Here is a 17,199-nt window from a genome sequence, read left to right as displayed (position 1 = left end):
GCCTAGAATGTCCTGGGGGCGGGGGTGGGGGTTGATCAATGTTGAAGTCATTGGAAGGATGTCAAAGGCCAAGGCTTGTTGCCTGGGGCACATGCAGGGATCCAAGCACAGAAGGTCCTGCTGCTGGGACTGTCAGTGTCTCTCCTGGGTCCAGTCAATGCTAGAAACCAACGGGCTGTGCCCCATCCCAACGCCCTCCCCAGACATCAACCAGGAAAGTCCAAGTTGACCCTCACAGTGGACTCTCACTGCCAGGCAGGTTGGATAGCCTCTGGGGAGCAGGTATGCACAGGTGGGGTGAAGGTAAGAAGAGGAGGCATCTTTTTGGCACCATCCCGGGGCGGAGGAATGGGTACATTGTGCCTCTCTCTCACTTGGTGGGGGAGGGAGTGCAGGAAGATCACAGCAGAGCACCCCTGTCATCCAGATAAAGGGCTGGAAAAGACCCAGAGAAACCTGCCAGTCTTCCTAGGCCAGGCCCGCAAGGGGTGGGGCGGGAGTCCCCGCCGCACTCCCATCCATGCCCTCATGTTGTGCCTCTCCCCGCAGACGGTAAATATTGGTGTTGTGACTTCATTAATAAAGGCTTCTGTGAGCCTGAAAAACATGGAATCAGGATGAACTATTTTCTGAGCTGTGGGCTTGCCAGGTTTGCTAATTTGGGAGTTTTTGGGCCCTCTCCAGGGAACAAACCAAAGTCTCTCTCGAAGAGACACAGATGCAGCTGGGAAGGGGAGAAGCAGCCGAGGAATGATGCTCCCTTCCTTCCCCCGACTGTTCCTCCCCACCGGAGATCAGGGCCCTGCAGAGGTGAGGACGAGGATGGGTGGACAGCACCTCTCAGTAGGCCTTTCCTGAGCAAAGCTGGCTCAGTCGTAGCCCCTCGGCGGGGCTGGCCTGGGCCCAGCAGAGCCCCATCGGCTGAGCTATTGTTGACGAGCACCTTGAGAACCCCACGTTGCATGTGGCTGAAGTGGAGGGAACACAGGGAGCTATCCTCAGCTCTGGTGGCCTAAGCTGCGTGCCTTCCTTTCAGGGAATGATCTTTTCACGTCCCCTTGACCATGGGACTTTCTGGGCTTGGTTTCCTATGGGCACTCTGCAGCCATGGCCCTTGCTCTCAGCATCTTGACACTTGGTTTACATCAGGTCCTCCTCACTGGTGCTGGGATAGCTTCCCGTGCTGCTTCGTCGAACCCTCACCTCGTGAACTGGGTTCTGCCCAGTGGGGAGCCGGGCTGGATCCATAGGCCTCTCTGGAGCTCCTGCTCTGGGGCAGCCACCCAGGGGGAGGGGCAGGGGGGGCCAGCAGGCTGAGCGGTGCAGGCCCAGCCAGCTTTCCTGTCAGACAGGCACTGCCAGTGCCGAGCCAGACATCGGGAACAGGTTTAACCAATTACCCAAGCGCCCCATCTGCTGTCTGGGGCGTGTGTGAGGGTGAGTGCGTGTGAGGGTGTCTGGGAGCGTCTGGGAGGGCTGTGGGCGTGCGTATGTGAGTGTGACCGTGTGGGCGTGTGTGGGTGTGTGGTTGCAGGTCCCGGTCAGCCCCCTCATTTGTCAAAGACCGTGCCTACCTCCTGGTCCTCCTGTCTCCCCAAGACCTGAGGGTCTACATGGACAACCCACCAGCACCCCAACCTCTCACCCCCTTCCTTTCTCATCACCACCCGCTCTCAGGGTGTATCAGAGCCCGGGATTGCGCCCTCATTCCAATCGCACGTTCAGGTGTCCTTTCCTCTCACTCACTCATGCTTTGACCTCATGGGCCCCTCTATTTTCTCTATGCCATCCCCTTGTCCCGCCATTCCTTAGTTGCACCTGCCTGAAATCACAGACTTGCTTGAACCCCTTTCCCCATCTGCCCTTGCAGCTGAGTCTGTGAGGACATCAGGCAAGCGGGCTGCATGGCATCCCTCAGCTGAGGCCTCACCCTTATTAATAAGTCCACTTCCATTCTCCACAGGAATGTCTCAAACCTCTCCCCAAGGTTCTCCCCCAAACCTCATTTCCCCCCTTACCCTCAGCAGAGGAACTCACTTCCATCTAGAAGCACTAGAAGGGAACACCTTCATATCAGTCAGGGGCCCAGTAGAAAGAGATGGTCTCTTCAAATGGAAACGCTTTGAGGAGAGTTGAATAAAGGGCAATCAACACATTTTGGGAAACCAACAAGATATGCTACAGGACCCCAAGACTAGCAACCGTTGGGAATCCATGTGGCCCTTAGGCCTGAAGGGGCCAAGGGCAGGAGCAGGTGCCAGACAGAACCTGAGAGCACAGCTGGACGGAGAGGGCCCCAAACAGGAGCTGTGTCTACAGCAAGAGGCCCACAGCCTGCAGGGGATTCTAGGGGGAATAAAGCCCCCCAGTCTCACTCTCCTCCAATCCTCCAGTTTTCTGCCGTTGACTCCCGATGGCGGGAGCCGGACAGCGAGTGCTATGAGTCAGCTTCCTGGGACGGAGAGAGGGGGAGAAGGTGGCACAGTGGACCTGGAGGGGCCGGGGAAGCTAGCCTCCCCCACCTCCTGCTTCCCACCCTCGGCCACACACTGCCTGCATCCAACTCATCCTCTCCACTTGCCTCCTGTGACCAGCCAAGATCCTCCCTGCCCCGCCTGGGGACCTCACTTCTGGGTGGTTCTTCCTCTTTCCTGCCTTTACAGTCTCTCTCACTCTCACCCTTTAGAGTTTTGAGGTGCCCGAGAGCCACCCTTCTAAAGCCCTCCCTTAGCCCCATGTGATGCTGCAGCCATCGTGATGTCTCTCTGCCCAACTCACAACCAAATCTCTTGAAAGAATTCTCTGCGTTGGCAGTCAGTGGGAGTCCTGCTAACTTCTCAGCCCATGGAGCTCTGGCTTTTGCCCCGACCACACTCCACTGAGACCATTCTCTTCAGGTCCTTCCAAGAGACACAGCCTGGTCTTCATCTTCCTTCAACTCTCAGCACCTATGCAATATGTGGACAACCTCTCCTACTTGAAGCATTCTCATCTCTTGTCCTCTGGGATACCACACTCTACTTATCTTCCTCTTACCTCTTGTATTAATCTGCTAGGGCTGCCATGACAAGCATCACAGACCGGGTGGCTTAAACAACAGAAATTTATTTTCTCACAGTTCTAGAGGCTAGAAGTCCAAGATCAAAGTGCCAGCAGGGTTGTTTTCTTCTGAGGTTTCTCTCCTTGGCTTGCAGGTGGCTGTCTTCATGTTCACATGGTGTTCTCCCTCTATGCCTGTCTATGTCCAAATTTCCCCGTCTTATAAGGACACCAGCCATACTGGTAGGATTAGGGCCCATCCTAATTGATCTCATTTTAACTTAATTACCTCTTTAAAGATCATACCTCTAAATAGAGTCACATTCCGAGATACTGGGGGTTGGGACTTCAGCATACTGGGGGGACATAATTCAGCCCACAACACCTTTCTTGTAGCTGAGCATCTCAGCAGGGCTCACAGATGGGGACTCCTTGAGGTTCCAAACCAGTCGTCCTCTTCTCCCCCCGACGTACTCCCCCGAGTCAAAGAGGTAGTTGCCTCTGTTCCTTTAGCTCCAGGTACTCTCAATAAATGGATAACTTGCCAATCTACACATCCAGTCCCACCCCGCCTTCTGAACTCCAGACAAGCACACTCAATTGTCTCCTGACATCTTGACTTGGTTATCTCATAGGAACCTCTAATAACTTGCAGAACAGAATGTATTACCTTCTCTGCAGATTTGTTCTTCCTTCTCTGCTCCTAAGCTCTGAGAAATGGCACCACCATCTATGTCCTCAGCTGCCCAAGCCAAGAACCTGGGGCCATCTTTGACTTTTCTCTGCCATCCTTTCCACAATCAATTGGCAAAAGCTAAGCAGTTCTGAATCTCTTCACTTCTCTCCATCCCCATCCCACCACCTGGTCCAGGCCCCATCTTCCCTCACCTTGACTGCCACAGTGGCCTCTTCCCTGGTCTCCCCAGCAGTCTTGCCTTTTCACTCTATACTCCACTCCGTTGACAGATGAATCTACTTCTCCACTTAAGCCTCCAGTGGCTCCCAGCCTCCTTGGCGCTGCAGCCCCTGGCTCACTTATGTCTCCAGTGTCTTCCTGCAGCTCAGTTCTGGAGAGCGAGGGCCCTGCTGTACTGTCCCTCCCTCTGCCATGTTCACACGTGAAGAGGAGGAGAACCAGCTCAGGTGGCTGGGGACTGATGGCAGCCCCCTTCCCTCATTTACCCGCTGGATTTGCATGGGGTCTTCAAGGGGGACATCTGGCGTCTCTGTCTGTCTGCCCATTTGTACACCTTGTCTTTCCCCACTTTGTTCTCTCCTTCCTTCTCTCTACCTTTCTGAAAAGCCCAGGGGACTGGGGTGAGGTAGGTCTCCAGATTCTTGCTCTGGCTGAGGAGGTGTCCTTGTCAGAAAGGGGCCAGGCTCTGAGCTGGACAGGCTGCCGGCACCTACCTCGGAATGGGACACAGAGAACAAACACTTCTGGGCCACTGCCTAAGAGAGACACCTGGTACTGCAGGGAAGCATGTGGGGGTTAGGCCTTTCAGGGAATGGCTGATACTTTCCTGTTTGGGGGGCTAACCAATGACAGCGGAATGGGTGAGATAGCAGGGGCAGTGGCAGTTCTGGAGGACAAGGGAAGCCAGCTGCCCAGGGCCTTGGGAAAGGGTCACTCATCACTGCCCTCATCCACTAGCATTCTGACTCTCCTTCTAACCATGGCCTGGGTGGGAGGAGGGAGGCCCTAGGGGCCAGCGGATGGGGATGGGGCCAGGGGAAGCCACATTCCTGGAGTGTTAATGATCTCCGGGCTAGGCAGAAGCTGAGCCCCCAAACTAGCTAAAAACAACAAACAGCTCCCAGGAGGGATTTGTGTCTTTTCTGAGAGTCAAGGATTTCCATCCGGAGGGGGGCTGTGGCCAGTGAGGCTCTTAGCAAAGAAATTCCCCAGAGACCAGAAGCCCCCTGACCTAAAAGTATCACTTTGAGAACAGACCCCTCCCCCATCCCTTTCCCTCCTCCCACCCTCCTAGGGAGGCCTAGCGCCCCGACCCCTGGGAGGGGTGGGAGAGGTGTCTGGGCGCGTTCCTTACCTGGTCTCTTCCATCCTTACACCAGTCCGGCGAGTGATGCTTTTCTTCATGTTTTATAGCTAAGGACACCAAGGCTCTGCTGGAGATGTTCCATAAACATCTGACTGAGTGAATGGGTGAATAAAGGAGGTGACTGGCTAGAAGTCACAGTCGGGCTGGGGCCAAACTGGGGCTGGAACCCGGGTCTGCCCTACCCCAGCTATGAACCCCACCTCCACTACATGATCCTCCTGGCAGAGGAGGCCATCAGCTTCTCCCTGCAGGCTTGGAGGATGCTTGGAGGTCCCAGAGAAGAGGCCAGGCCTCACTCCCTCAGGAACTCTGGGAGCTGCCTGGAATTGGAGGAGGCAAAGCTGTCAGGAGGTGGCTGAGGCCTGGCCCTGAGGGACTGTGGAGGAGTTAGGAAAGGGCAGAGTTCCCCGGGATGGTGCCATGCACCACTGCCAATATCAGGTACCTTTCCACAGGGCTCAAACCTCTTCTCCCTGTGAAGTCCCCCCAGGCCCCCAGGCAGTCCAGAATGCCCCTCCCAGGCCTCCCCCCAGTCCCCTGGATATCAGTAGCCAAGAATCTACCAAAATCCCTCTTCTACTCAGTTCCTTGCAGTGGGGCCCTTAGTGAGCCCTCCACTCAGCCACCACTCTGTAAAGGGTCTTTCTGCAGAGTTTCAGCTCACCCGCTTTGTCCCACTTCCTGCCCTCACATGCCCCTCCGTCCTTTTGTCTATCTTTCCCTTTGGGCCTCCTAGCAGGCCTGAGCCCTCCTGGAGCCTGGGTCTGCACCGTCCTCAGGGGCCTTCTCACAGAATCCTCAGTCAGCTCTTGGCTTGTTCCCACTGTTTGCCCACCCCTACCTCTCCCACCCACAATTCACAAAGCCAAGCCCTGATGCTTTAAATCCATCATTTATTGCCCACAGTATTACATTAGTATTACCTAAATCACAGAGATTGAGAAATTTTCTGAGAAGGTTAAAAAGACACTGCAAAGTCCCCTGGGAGTGGCCAAGGCATGTGAGCTGGTGTCTCACTCACACCGGCCCAGGGTTAGAAAACCACCTTCCTTCCATCCACTGCCCTTGTCCTCTCAGGATGTCACCCTGCTCCCAGGCTAGAGGCCCAGGACAGGAGACCAGCTGGCTCACAGTCAGGAATTGGAAAAGGGGTCTGTTGGTTATCTTGACGTCTTGAGCTTTTAGTTCCTGTGCTCAGATTGCTCTCTGGAATAGGAGAAGGGCATCCCCAAGCCTGAGGGAATGTTTGAAGTGACCAGAGGAGGGTACACCAGGGCTAGAGAGAGAGCCAGTTGCAGGTGTGCCCTGTCTTCTGGCACAGCTGGGCCAGGCCCAGCCCTCAGTGGATCCCGGCTCAGCCTTCCCACCACCCCTAGTTATTGAACCAATCTGCCCACGAGGCCTCCCTTCCTCTGTCCTCAGCAGGGTAGAGGATCCATGTTGGCCAAAAGCTTCCTTTCATGGTATTTTTTGCAGCCAGACCAGGACTTAGCAGCATGGTCGCCTGAACCTCTGTCACAATTACCCTGAGCTACAAGGATCCTTTGCCACCCACCCCTCCCACTCCCCAGGAGAAACCCACTTAGCTCACGGGAAATTGCATTGGGAGCATGACCGGAAAGCATCCAGGAGACAAAGTAAGTAGGTTATGAGATGCCGAGGCCACGGGGCTCCCAAGGCTCGGGCAGGGGTGGGGCTGGGCAGGGGCAACCAGCACAGAGGCAGAGTTGGAAAGACCCCATCTCTGCCAGGCCCCTGGACGGGGTGGGAGTAGTGCTGGGGTGGGCAGTTTTGGTCCCAAGGTATAAAGTGCGAAAGAACAAGACCCTATGGAGGTGGGGCAAGGTGAGCTTGAAGTGAGCTTTTCAAAAGAGGACCCAGACGTGCCCAGCTCCCAGTCACTGGCACATTCACATTATGGCAGGATTAGCTCAAAACAACCTGCCCCTCCAGCACTGTGGTACCCCCTCTGCTCTTGTGTCCTCCATGCCTGTCTCTGCCGTCTCCTTTTCCTGATGGGCAGTGGGTGGGCTGCTCCTTAGGAGAGTGGGGAGCCCTCAGGGCAGCATCCTGCAGAGCTAGCTGGGGGGCACCAGGGCCTGCCTGGGTGGTGAGGGCAGCAGGGGCTTCTGAGGAGTGCGTGGTAGCAATGCACCTCACAACTACCCTGCCCTAAAGGTGGCAAAAGCCACCCATGGCCACGCCCTTGCCGTCCTGCAATAGCCTTTTCCTGCAAGTGCATGTGTCCATCTCCAGCCAGGTCTCTCCCCAGATGAAGTCGCCACGGAAGCAGAGGCCCTTTGGCTGCATATCAAGGGCTCCATTCAAGTTGGGGTCAGGTGAGGGATGCATGGAGGCCCAGCCTTCCTCTTTGTTTGGGCCTTTCAAATGGGGGTCCGGGGGCTTATCTTGTTCACCCCCACCTCAGGCCCTGCTTCCTCTGCAAAGCTCCTGTAGCACTCTCCCCTTTCCTGGCCTGCAAATGAGAGCCAGCAGCAAGGGGCCTCGGAGGCCCATGCAGGGTGAGACACAGCGGCATGAGCATGCGGGCCCACACTCAGGCCCAGGCATGCACGCTGCCTCTTCCCTCAGACCTGTAAAGTGTTTGGCAAAGGTCAAGTGCTCCAGGAATGTGTGTTCACATACAGAAGGGCAAGGTCCAGGTTCTGAAGCCAACAGCTGGCCATTTCCAACGGAGCCTGCCCCATTCCCAGTCCAGTGTCCACGCTGGGGATATGCCTGGGATGCCCAGCATCTGAGCAGGACAGGCAAAGACAAAGTCTAGCTGGAAGAGCAGGTGGGAACCCCTCAATCCAGTCCTCTGGTTCCGGACAGGGAGTGAAGACTCAGCGAAGGTAGTGGACACGTCCAAGGTCACGCAGCCCGTTAGTGCCAGAGCAGGGGCCTGCTGTTCCTGGGTTGATGCTCTCAGGTAGATGCCTAGAGATCTGGGCTTTGCACCCTCAGGCACGAGACCCTGCTGCTCAGGAAATGCTGGGCTGGGACAGGTGGCCCGGTGGCTGGAAAGGACAGCAGTCAGCCTGGCTCCAGCCCTACCCTCAGTCCCAACGCCCAGCTTCCAGCCTGTGCCTGGAAGGAAGATCTTCCCGCAGAGGGCAGAGGGCAGGCCACGGTTCCCGCCAAGCTTCGTTCTTTCTTAGGACTTCCTGCCTGGAGCTGGGGTCATCTCGGGGTCTCAAATGGATCAGGGCTCCGTGGAGGGTGACACCAGCCTCAGTGTGTCACTGGGCTTCACGCAGGGGAACTGGTTCTGCGGGTGTGGCATGAAGGCTGGCCACACTCAGAGCCAGCTGCCCAAGGAATCTTCTAGAGGCCTCCAGTGCCCCTTGACTTCCTGGGCCACCTCCTGAGGAACTCAGTCACAGCTGGTTCATCCTGTCAAGTGTAGACTGCCTCCCCTCCCCTCCCTAGTCCAGCCCAGCGCAGCCCAGCCCAGCCCAGGGAGCTATCGGGCCTGGCCACAGTAATATCTTAAATCTACCAGCCAGGCCACCAAGGCCACCAGGCCTACTCCTCCCACCACCTGTTGCATCCGGGCAGCTGCAACCAAGGCTTGATTCTGATAAAAAAGAAAAAGAAAAAAGAAACCAAAGTATAAAAGGATCCTAATCCTACCCCGTGGGCACTCTACAATTTTTCAGCTTCACACATAATCGTGCTGAGTAGAGTTTTGACAACCCCACGTAAGGCCCAGAAATGCACTTGATTATTTTTCATAGTAAATGTGTCAGAATTCCTGTCCCTTACGTTAAAGTGTGAATAGGTTAGTCTCCCTACCACTGTGGGGGGAGGGGTCCCGCAGGTAGCCCAGGACTGGGGGGTCAGCTGGCCTCTCCCTGCAGGTGCAGCCCGCGGGACTCCTTCCCTGCCCCCAACTCCCGGCCTGGACAACGCTCCATTCCCCAGGCCGGCCGGCCACCGCTCACAGCCCCTTGTTGTACACCACTGTCCGGCTGCTCGTGGCACGGGCAATCTCAGGCTCTAACTGGGTCGTTTCGATCTGAGAAGAGAGTGAGAACAGAGAGAGGCAAGGTGAGGGGGATGGGAGGGAAGGGGTGAGTGGGGAGCTGGGAGTAGCAGCTAGGACCACCTGGTGCCCACACTTCTCCCCTCTGCCCCCGGCACCCCAGCCAGGGCCCACGTGTGCTGCCTAATGATACATCTTCCTTCTTTACTGCTCTTCGGCCCAGGGGCTCACGATACCCCTTCCAGCCCAGGTCATGCCTCTTCCTCTGCCAGCACGTCCATGTGGGGGAACGTCCTACCCTCTGAGCTCTCTGTCTCCCTTATCTCCAAGGACCTTGTCCCCGATGCTGCATAGACCACTCCCAGGACACACCCTGGGCCTGGTCACCCCCAGGGCTGCTCCATCCAGACTCCTTAAATCCAAACCCCGCCCTCTTGGACCCCACCATCCCCTGTCCTTCCAGCACCCCACTCACTCTCCCTATCCATTTTCAGACCACCAATACCCCAGCCCCAGACTCCCTACGGCTCAGACTTCACATCCTCCCCCTCCAACCCGGACGCGAAGGGCCAACCACTTCAGCCTCTTCGAGCTGCAAGGCCCTCCTGGCCTGGCTGGTAGAAGCCCTGCTTTGGAGGAACCCAATTATGCATCTACCTTCTCTCCACTTAAACCTGACCACCTAGCAGAGACCACTCAACATTCACTGCCCCTGACTTTGGCTGGACCCTCACAGTGGCCAGACAATCCCCAGCCCTGGGCCACATGGCCGGTCAACTCCCTCTCCCGTTCTCCGCAGAGGCCACCTTAAACCTCCTCTGCTGTCCTCAGCCATCCCCACCCTCAGCTCCGCACTCACCTTCCTACTTCGGGGTGAAAACAGAAGACATCAGAAGACACCCCTCAGCTTCTCGTCAAACCCACGACCTACCTGTGTCCACACTCTGCTCTGGACCTGCCCTCCAGCTGCCCCGCTGCGGCTATCCCTCCCCCCGAAGACCCCACTCTGCAGACCACCACTGGACTGCCCTCCCTCCTTCCCACCTTTTCAGCCCACTGCCTCCTGCTCATCAGCAGAGAACCTCCCGTCCCATAAAACCTCCCCTTAACCCCACGTCATGCTCCAGCTACCACCGGGTCTCTCTCCCCTCCAACAGCCACATTTCTTCAAGGCGTCGTCCACACTGGCCAGCACCATCTCTTCACCTCCCACTGACTCTCCAACCCACAGCAAATCTGGCCTCTGTTCCTACCACGCTCCACAACAATCCTCCTCTCCAAGGTTACTGCCAGCTCCCTTTGTGTGACACCCACTGGACACTCCTCAGGGTCTCAGGGTTCCTCTTCCCTGCACATAGCCCCACAGGTACTTAAACTCAACCCATCCAGAGCAGAACGGAATTACTCATCTCCTCCTCCCCCACCACTGCTAACCACACCGCCACCCAGTGGTGCTGGGGCCAGAGACCCTGGGGCCTCCTGACCTCCACTCTCCTTCCCTCCCCTCAGGTGTCACCCACTCCAGTCCCTCCCGCATCACAGCCATCGGGAGCCTTCTCAGCTGCAAGTCTGGTCATGCCTCTCTTTGTTAGGAACTGGCTCACTGGCCCCACTGCCCTCAGGGACCCAGTGGGATCCCTGGATCCCTCAAGATCCAGCCCCTGCCTCCCCCTCACCACCCAGTCCCTTGGACTGGAGACACGGCACACCCACTTATCACCGTGCCTCAGATACACTGGGTTATTCCCACCCTGAGTCTTTGCCTGAGCTGCCCTCTGCCACTTCCTCTCCTCCCCAACCCCCATTCCCTCAGCTTTAGACATCTTCCCTCATCCAGGCTGGGTACGGCCACGTCTCCAGCCCCACTCTCCCCTGCACTTTGTAAAGCCGTTGTAGCATGTGGTTCAAGGCTGCCCGATCACTCATCTCCCCCTTCTCCACGTTAGATCACAAGCTCTATGAGGCAGCGAGTGTGTGATCTTGTTCATCCCGCATCCTCAAGGCCCAGTGCTGGGAGACAGTAGGTGTTCATAAGTGTTGAATCAATGAGCAGAAAGAAGAGAGGCAGAGGGTACTGCGAGGCTGGGGTCCCCCTGGAGGCTCCACAGCCGCCCAGATGTTGATCTGCAGCTCCAGGGACCGATCTGGTGGGGACACCTGAGCCCCCAAACCTGAGGGAGCCGGGAGGGAGGCGCTCCCTCTGTGGACTGAGTCAAGGGAGCACCGGGCCTTTGAAACTCAGCTCACTGAGCTTGGTCCCAGGTACCTGCTATATACATCAAGACGTGGCAACCCTGGGCAGTAGGCGGGAGGTGCCATAGACTGGACGGGCTTTTAGAGAACTCAGTCATGTCCGAGACCAGACAAGAAGGGATTCAGTGTGGACTACAGCTGGTGGGCCCAGTGAAGTTCCTGGAGAAGGGGGACCCTCTTCCTGTAGTCCCTGGTACCCCAATACCCAGGCCACTTGAGAGGGCTAAAGAGACAAGAGCGAGGCTCAGGGACCAGGCCTCTTCCCCACCCCCTCTCCTCAAACCACCTCCTCCCTCCACACCCCTGCCGGCCTCCGAGTCCCCTCCACCCCACCGGCTCTCCTCGTCCCCATGCTGCCACTGACACAATGCACAGCGCCCACGCTTAAAAATCTAAATGCTTTTGAAAATGTTTAACCTAGTTAGACAAATTAGCAAAAATTTGTGCAAAACAATTTAGGTATTTAAAATATTCAATGTTTTTAAAAAACTGGAAAACTGTTCTTAGCTTTCAGCTGCAAAAACCAACAAAATATAACATCCCAGCAATCTTACCATGAGGTGTAACATAACCCTTCGGGAAAGCTGTTAAACAGCTACTGAGGCATCCTGGGAAATAGCACTTCATTTATTCAAATGCACATATGTCAGGCTTTTGCACCATATGTCATTCCAAGCTATTTACAGTAATAATTAAATCTTAATCAACGTTTAACCTCTGTAAAATGTTTGAAGAATCCTAATCACCCTTCAGACTGCACTAATGAAGGAGAAATATATAAACATAAAAGGAAAATGATGCATAGATATCACGCTGGAAAGAACAGTAATTGCAAAATTGTATTTCTTTTAAATATAATCAGTAAATGATGTAAAGTAAGCCAAGGAGTATTTTAAGTTAAGACATCTTGGATGTCAGAGGTGTGAGCAGCTAATTTTGTTCTGCTACCCATAACAGATGTAGCATATTTTATTTTAGTGCCATTATTAGCAACTTCCCATGCCGGCTTTCACTGAAGCACTGAGGCCCGCATTAAAATCGGAGAGGCTGCTCACCACCACAGTGGAGGACCACGGGCCAGGGCCACGGCCTACTCGGCCCGTTCCCTGGAGAGCACTGGCCCTGGTGGAGACCGAGGCCTCACCCTCCCAGCGGGGCTGTTGCAGACCCAGGCTCCCCACCGTGCTGAGGGCAGCAGGTAGGAGGGAAGCAGGGTGGGGAGACGCAGGCAATGGGAAGGCTGCGGGGGAGGGCAGTGGACGAGGCCCTCGACTCAGGAGCAGGCGTTTAGGGACAGAGCTGGCATCTAAGCCTTTTCCTCTCATTTCAATTCCATCGGCCCTCAAGTCAGCAGATGTTTATAGCTGCCAACTGCATACAGCAGGGCTGGGCACACAGAGATGGACCAGAGCAGCCCGTGCCCTTGAGAAGCTTCAAGTCTAGGGAAGGAGTCAGAAAGGCAAGCAGATGGATCCCAGAGAGACAAACCAAGTGCCATGGAAACTGGGAGGGGGTGGGGGTTACCGTGCATTGATGAAAGAACAGGAAGGAAGGCTTCTCAGAGGAGGGAGGCCAGGAAGAAACAGAAGGTTTTAATAAGAGAGGGCAGGAAAAGCCTACTGGGGAAGAGAAAAGCATAAGCTGGCCAGCATGGCATGTTTGGTGTGGGCAATGCTGGGCAGGCTGGGAATGTGGCAGGAAATGGAGGTGGGGCTGGGGCAGGCAGGTCCCCGTAGGCCATGTGAAGGTGTCAGCATTTTACCTGAGGGCAATGGGAGTCATGGAAGGACGCTGAGCAGGGGTGGTCCGAGATCCCTGTCTTGCTGGCAGTGGTGAGCATGGAGGATGGACTGGAGAGGTGAGTGAGGGGGCAGCTGAGGGAATCAGAGAGAGGTGGCAGGTCCTGGCCTATGGTGCTGCCAGTGGGGGCTGACAGGAGGGTGTGCTGGGGATCCTTTCTAAGACGAAATCCACAGGAGTTGATGACCAATTCCATGTGGGGGTGAGAGGGAGGTGTCGAGGATGACTGTGCGTTGGATGATTCCTAATTCTAGCTCAGGAGCCTGGGTGGCTGGTGACGCCATTCTCAGAGGCAGGGGAATATGGGGGGGTGGGTCAGGGTGGGAGGGTGGTAGGCCTGGGTTCCCCAGGTTGAGAAGCCGGTGAGGCAGACAGGTCTTGGGGGAGGAGATCTGGGCAGGAGCCTGGGCAGATCAGTGAGCCCTGGATACGCGAGCACAGCCAGAGCCCTGGAGTGGAGGAGTTGCCCAGAAGAGCAGATGGCAGGGGAGGGCGCCAGGCCTGGGGAACAGGCACATTTGAGGGGCGGGTATAGGGAACAAGCCCATGATGGAGGCCTTGGGGGACCAGCCCAAGGGGCGGTGGCAGTGACGGAGGGCACCACAGACAACAGGCAGCATGGCAACACCAGGCAAACAAGAGTTTCCATGTGGCCCCGGTGAGGGCTGAGAGGCTCTGGTCTTTGGTCTTGGCAGAGGGATTTTGGTGAGATTTGGTGACCCCTTAGAGTCCAGATTTCCTAACCCTCACTCAGCCTCTCACTTCCATCCTGGGCCAATTCAACTGGTCATTCGTTAAGACCTCTCTAGTTCTCTGACCATAGCTGGGGGTTAAGCCAATGGCTCACCGTCTCGAAGGCTCATGGATGTCGGGTCCACTGAGGGTCCTCAGCACTGGGCTCAGCGGAGGAAGCTGGGGCAGGGGCCCCCATGCTGCCTACCCCAAGAAGATCACCCCTCTGAGGTGTGGGGGGCCTGAGTCCCCTCCACAGAAATCACATCCAGGGCTGTGCTGGTAAATGAATGAGATTCAAGTACTGAGTGAGGGCAACTAACCAGCTTCAGGATCCTAGAGGTAGGGACAGGGTGTGTGTTCCCTTGGGGTCCCCCTGCTATTTGGGGTAAGGGAAGAAGCAGAAGCCGGCTCCATGTGCTGTGTCAGCAGCAGAACAAATGGTGTGGTGGCCACAGTGGCTCAGAGGTGGGCTGTGGACAGAGGGAGGTCCCAAGGCCCAGTGAGAGGAGCGGATGCAGCAAGGAGGGGTCACTATCGTCAGCTCAGAAAAGACTAGAGCCCCAGGGTAGTAGGCCAAGGGCAGGGGCTTGACCACAGATGAGCTCTGAGGGGCCTCCTCTGGGGAGAAAGTGACAGGAGAAGGAAGGCTGGGCAAGGAGTGGCCAAAGAGAGAAGGGGTGACCCAGTCCAGGCAGCCAGTGGGGGGCCGGCAGGAACTTGTGGGTCTCTCCATTCATCTGGTGAACTCCTCCCCAGGTGCCTGATGGCCAGTCAGCAGGGGACCTCGAGGGAAGGCGGGGTCTGGGATGGGGAGCCAGAGCCCTGGCTGAAGTGATCAATCAGCACTGGTTGATGGTACCCCCCAGCCCCAGAACTGGAGGTGCCCAGAAGACGTGGGCCTGTTGGAAACGGCTCGCTTTGCCATGAGATGAGCAGTATTGCCCTGCTAGCACTCCCTGACTCCCAGGCAGAACCTGCACCCTGGCTCCCAGACAGCTTCACCCGGATGCCCTCCCCTCTCAGACCCTAACCCTAACCCTAACCCTAACCCTAACCCTATCAGAGCCCCAAACCCCAGCCTCCAGACCCAGCTCAGAGCCTGCTTCCCCTTGTAGCAGATAGCCCCAGATTTCCGGTTGCATCTAAGGTCAGAGGCAGCAAACACAAAGCACGAGCCTCTCTGGAGCACCTCCAGGCCCAGCTGGCCCCAGAGCCCCCTAGAGCAGCCTGAAGGGCTTCCTTTGTGGCGCTGGAAGGGTTAACCCTGAGCTATTTGCCTCTGTCTCCTGGCTCATCCTGGGTGGGGGGCCAGAGTCAGGAATGCATTTGGGATCACCTCTGCCTCTGCAGCCTCAGAGCACACACACACCTGCAGCCAGCAGCCAGCAGATAGTTTACATATTTGAACCTGGAGCTAAGGTGCCAAGACATAAACAGGAAACTGGATCCCCGGCCTGTGCCCCACTTTCAGGGGCTTTTACCTACTACAAAGAAGTTCCTCCTACTTGCCTTTCTTCTGGTGGCTTTTCTGCCTCCTTTTCAAAGGCATTGGGCTGGGGGTGGGGTGTTCAGTGTGACCCTGTGACATGGCTCAAAGCGGCCTCCTGCTCCTGGCCAGGGGTCTGGGCCTCTGAGGGTCCGCCGGTGGTGGCGACATTGACACAGGTCCAAAGCCCAGGCCGGCACCTGGCTGACCCTGTGTGCCTGAGGCCTCTGCCAGGTCCGGAACCAACTTGCCTACTGGGCGGCCACATACCACCCTCTGTCACCAGGGCTAGGCGGGCCTCAGGTCCTGCTCAGATACACACGTGCAGGCCTGAGTGCTATCCTGAGTGTCCTTGGAGGACAGGAGCGTTAGGCCGGAGCTGGGGAGCAGCTGAGGCCTGAGCCTAGATCAGGCTCGGGTGCTGGCTCTGGGCTCCCACTGCCTTCCCAGTGAATGTCACACTCCTTGGCTGGACACTCAAGGTCTTCTGCAACCTTCTCCAGCTTCCTCACCCACTGGCTGCTCTCATGCCCAGTACGTTGTATGTGTAGGCTTGGAGGCCTAATCCTCCAGGAAGCTTCCCCTGATCTTCTCAGACCAAATCCATTGCTGCTGCTGCCTCCGGTGCCCCCGGCCGATTACACCCCCAGCTGCAGGCCAGCTGTGAATACAGGGCCCCCACCCCCCACCCCACCCCAGCGTGAGCCACTCAGGGTAGCTCAAGTCACCCTGTGCCATGTGCATAGTCGGCCCTCGGTAAAAGTGGAATCAAACTGAACTGCACTCCCCAAGTTCAGGGATCCTTATCTTATACTTTTCCACCCCCTTGTGCGATGTGCACCCACGGAATGCTCGGACCACACCTCCCCCCATTTTGGAGATTTGCACTGTTCCTGGGTGCCCTCTGGTGGACCAAACTCAGAATCGTTCCCTGTCCTCCACCTTCTCAAGGTCTCAGTTTCCCCACACGTGAGATGGAAAGATTTTTCTACTCCCGGGGCTGGGATGTGGATAATACCAAGAAATGGATGAGAAGGCCCTTTGGAGGCTTAGAAAACCTGCTAAAGGAAGGCAGGACCCCGTGGCTATCCCACCGCCAGGCCGGGTCTTGCTCGCCTGTGTCTCCTCACGGCTCACAGGGTCGAACGCTTGCTGTGGGCCAGGCACGTTCTAAATACTTCACACATACTGATGCATTTAATCCTCTCAGCAGAAGCTTTGCACAATCAAGCCTCCTCCCTCCCTGTCCTCTATTCAGCTAGGTGTTTTAGAAGGTCCTAGAAAGAACTGGGGAGGGATGGGCTGAGAGGTGGCCCTGCTGAGGCTTGTCACCAGGGCATGTGTGCGCATGTTCGTGCACGTGCTCGTGTGTGGGCCTGCGTGCACGCGCAGGTTTGGGGTGGGGGTGTGTGGAACAGGCAACGTGACAGGTGGCGTTGGCGTTCCTGGGCTCCAAGCGGCTTTGCCATTCCCATCCGTCCCTCCTGGGGGGTCCTGTGGGCAAACTCCAAGAAAGCAGCGGGCAGGGAGGCGGCAGATTTCTGATGGCAAAAATAGCCCGCTTCAGAGTTCAATAGGGACTGATTAAAGCAGTAAAGGAGAAAAGCCCCAAACAAGCATCTCCAAGCAAAGTAGGAGAAGGATTTGAGATTGGAGGGGAGGAGGCATGTGCTCTGGGAGATGGTGAATCTCTGTGGACTCAAGAGGGACACACTACCCCCTAGACATTGCTTCTGACCTCATATCAGCCCTGGAAGAGTGGGAGAAGCAGGAAGCAATGAAGTCAAGGTGAGCCCAGGTGAGCCACGCTCTGTATTAGGTGTTGATAAATAGTG

At 56.4% G+C, this 17,199-nt stretch overlaps 1 protein-coding gene across 4 annotated transcripts in view; it reads right to left on the bottom strand.

The window, feature by feature from the left end:
* Positions 1-5,986: 5,986 nt before the first annotated feature.
* The window catches only part of SFXN5 (sideroflexin 5), a 116,459-nt gene continuing 105,246 nt past the window's right edge, over positions 5,987-17,199 (bottom strand). For 2 of the 4 annotated variants that reach the window (XM_081253936.1, XM_081253939.1), the window contains one exon: positions 5,987-9,123. In XM_081253936.1, the coding sequence (XP_081110062.1) occupies positions 9,046-9,123 (78 nt within the window). In that variant the 3' untranslated portion in view covers positions 5,987-9,045. Of the gene's footprint in view, positions 9,124-16,121 lie in introns of those variants that run through there. The other 2 variants (XM_081253935.1, XM_081253937.1) reach the window with 1 other exon arrangement.

This window comes from Mesoplodon bidens (genome assembly GCF_964165515.1).
Source record: "Mesoplodon bidens genome assembly, chromosome: 14".
In the NCBI taxonomy this organism is placed as follows: Eukaryota; Metazoa; Chordata; class Mammalia; order Artiodactyla; family Ziphiidae; genus Mesoplodon; species Mesoplodon bidens.
The sequence above is the reverse complement of the archived record's forward strand: the minus strand, read 5'-3'. Positions and strand labels throughout refer to the sequence as shown.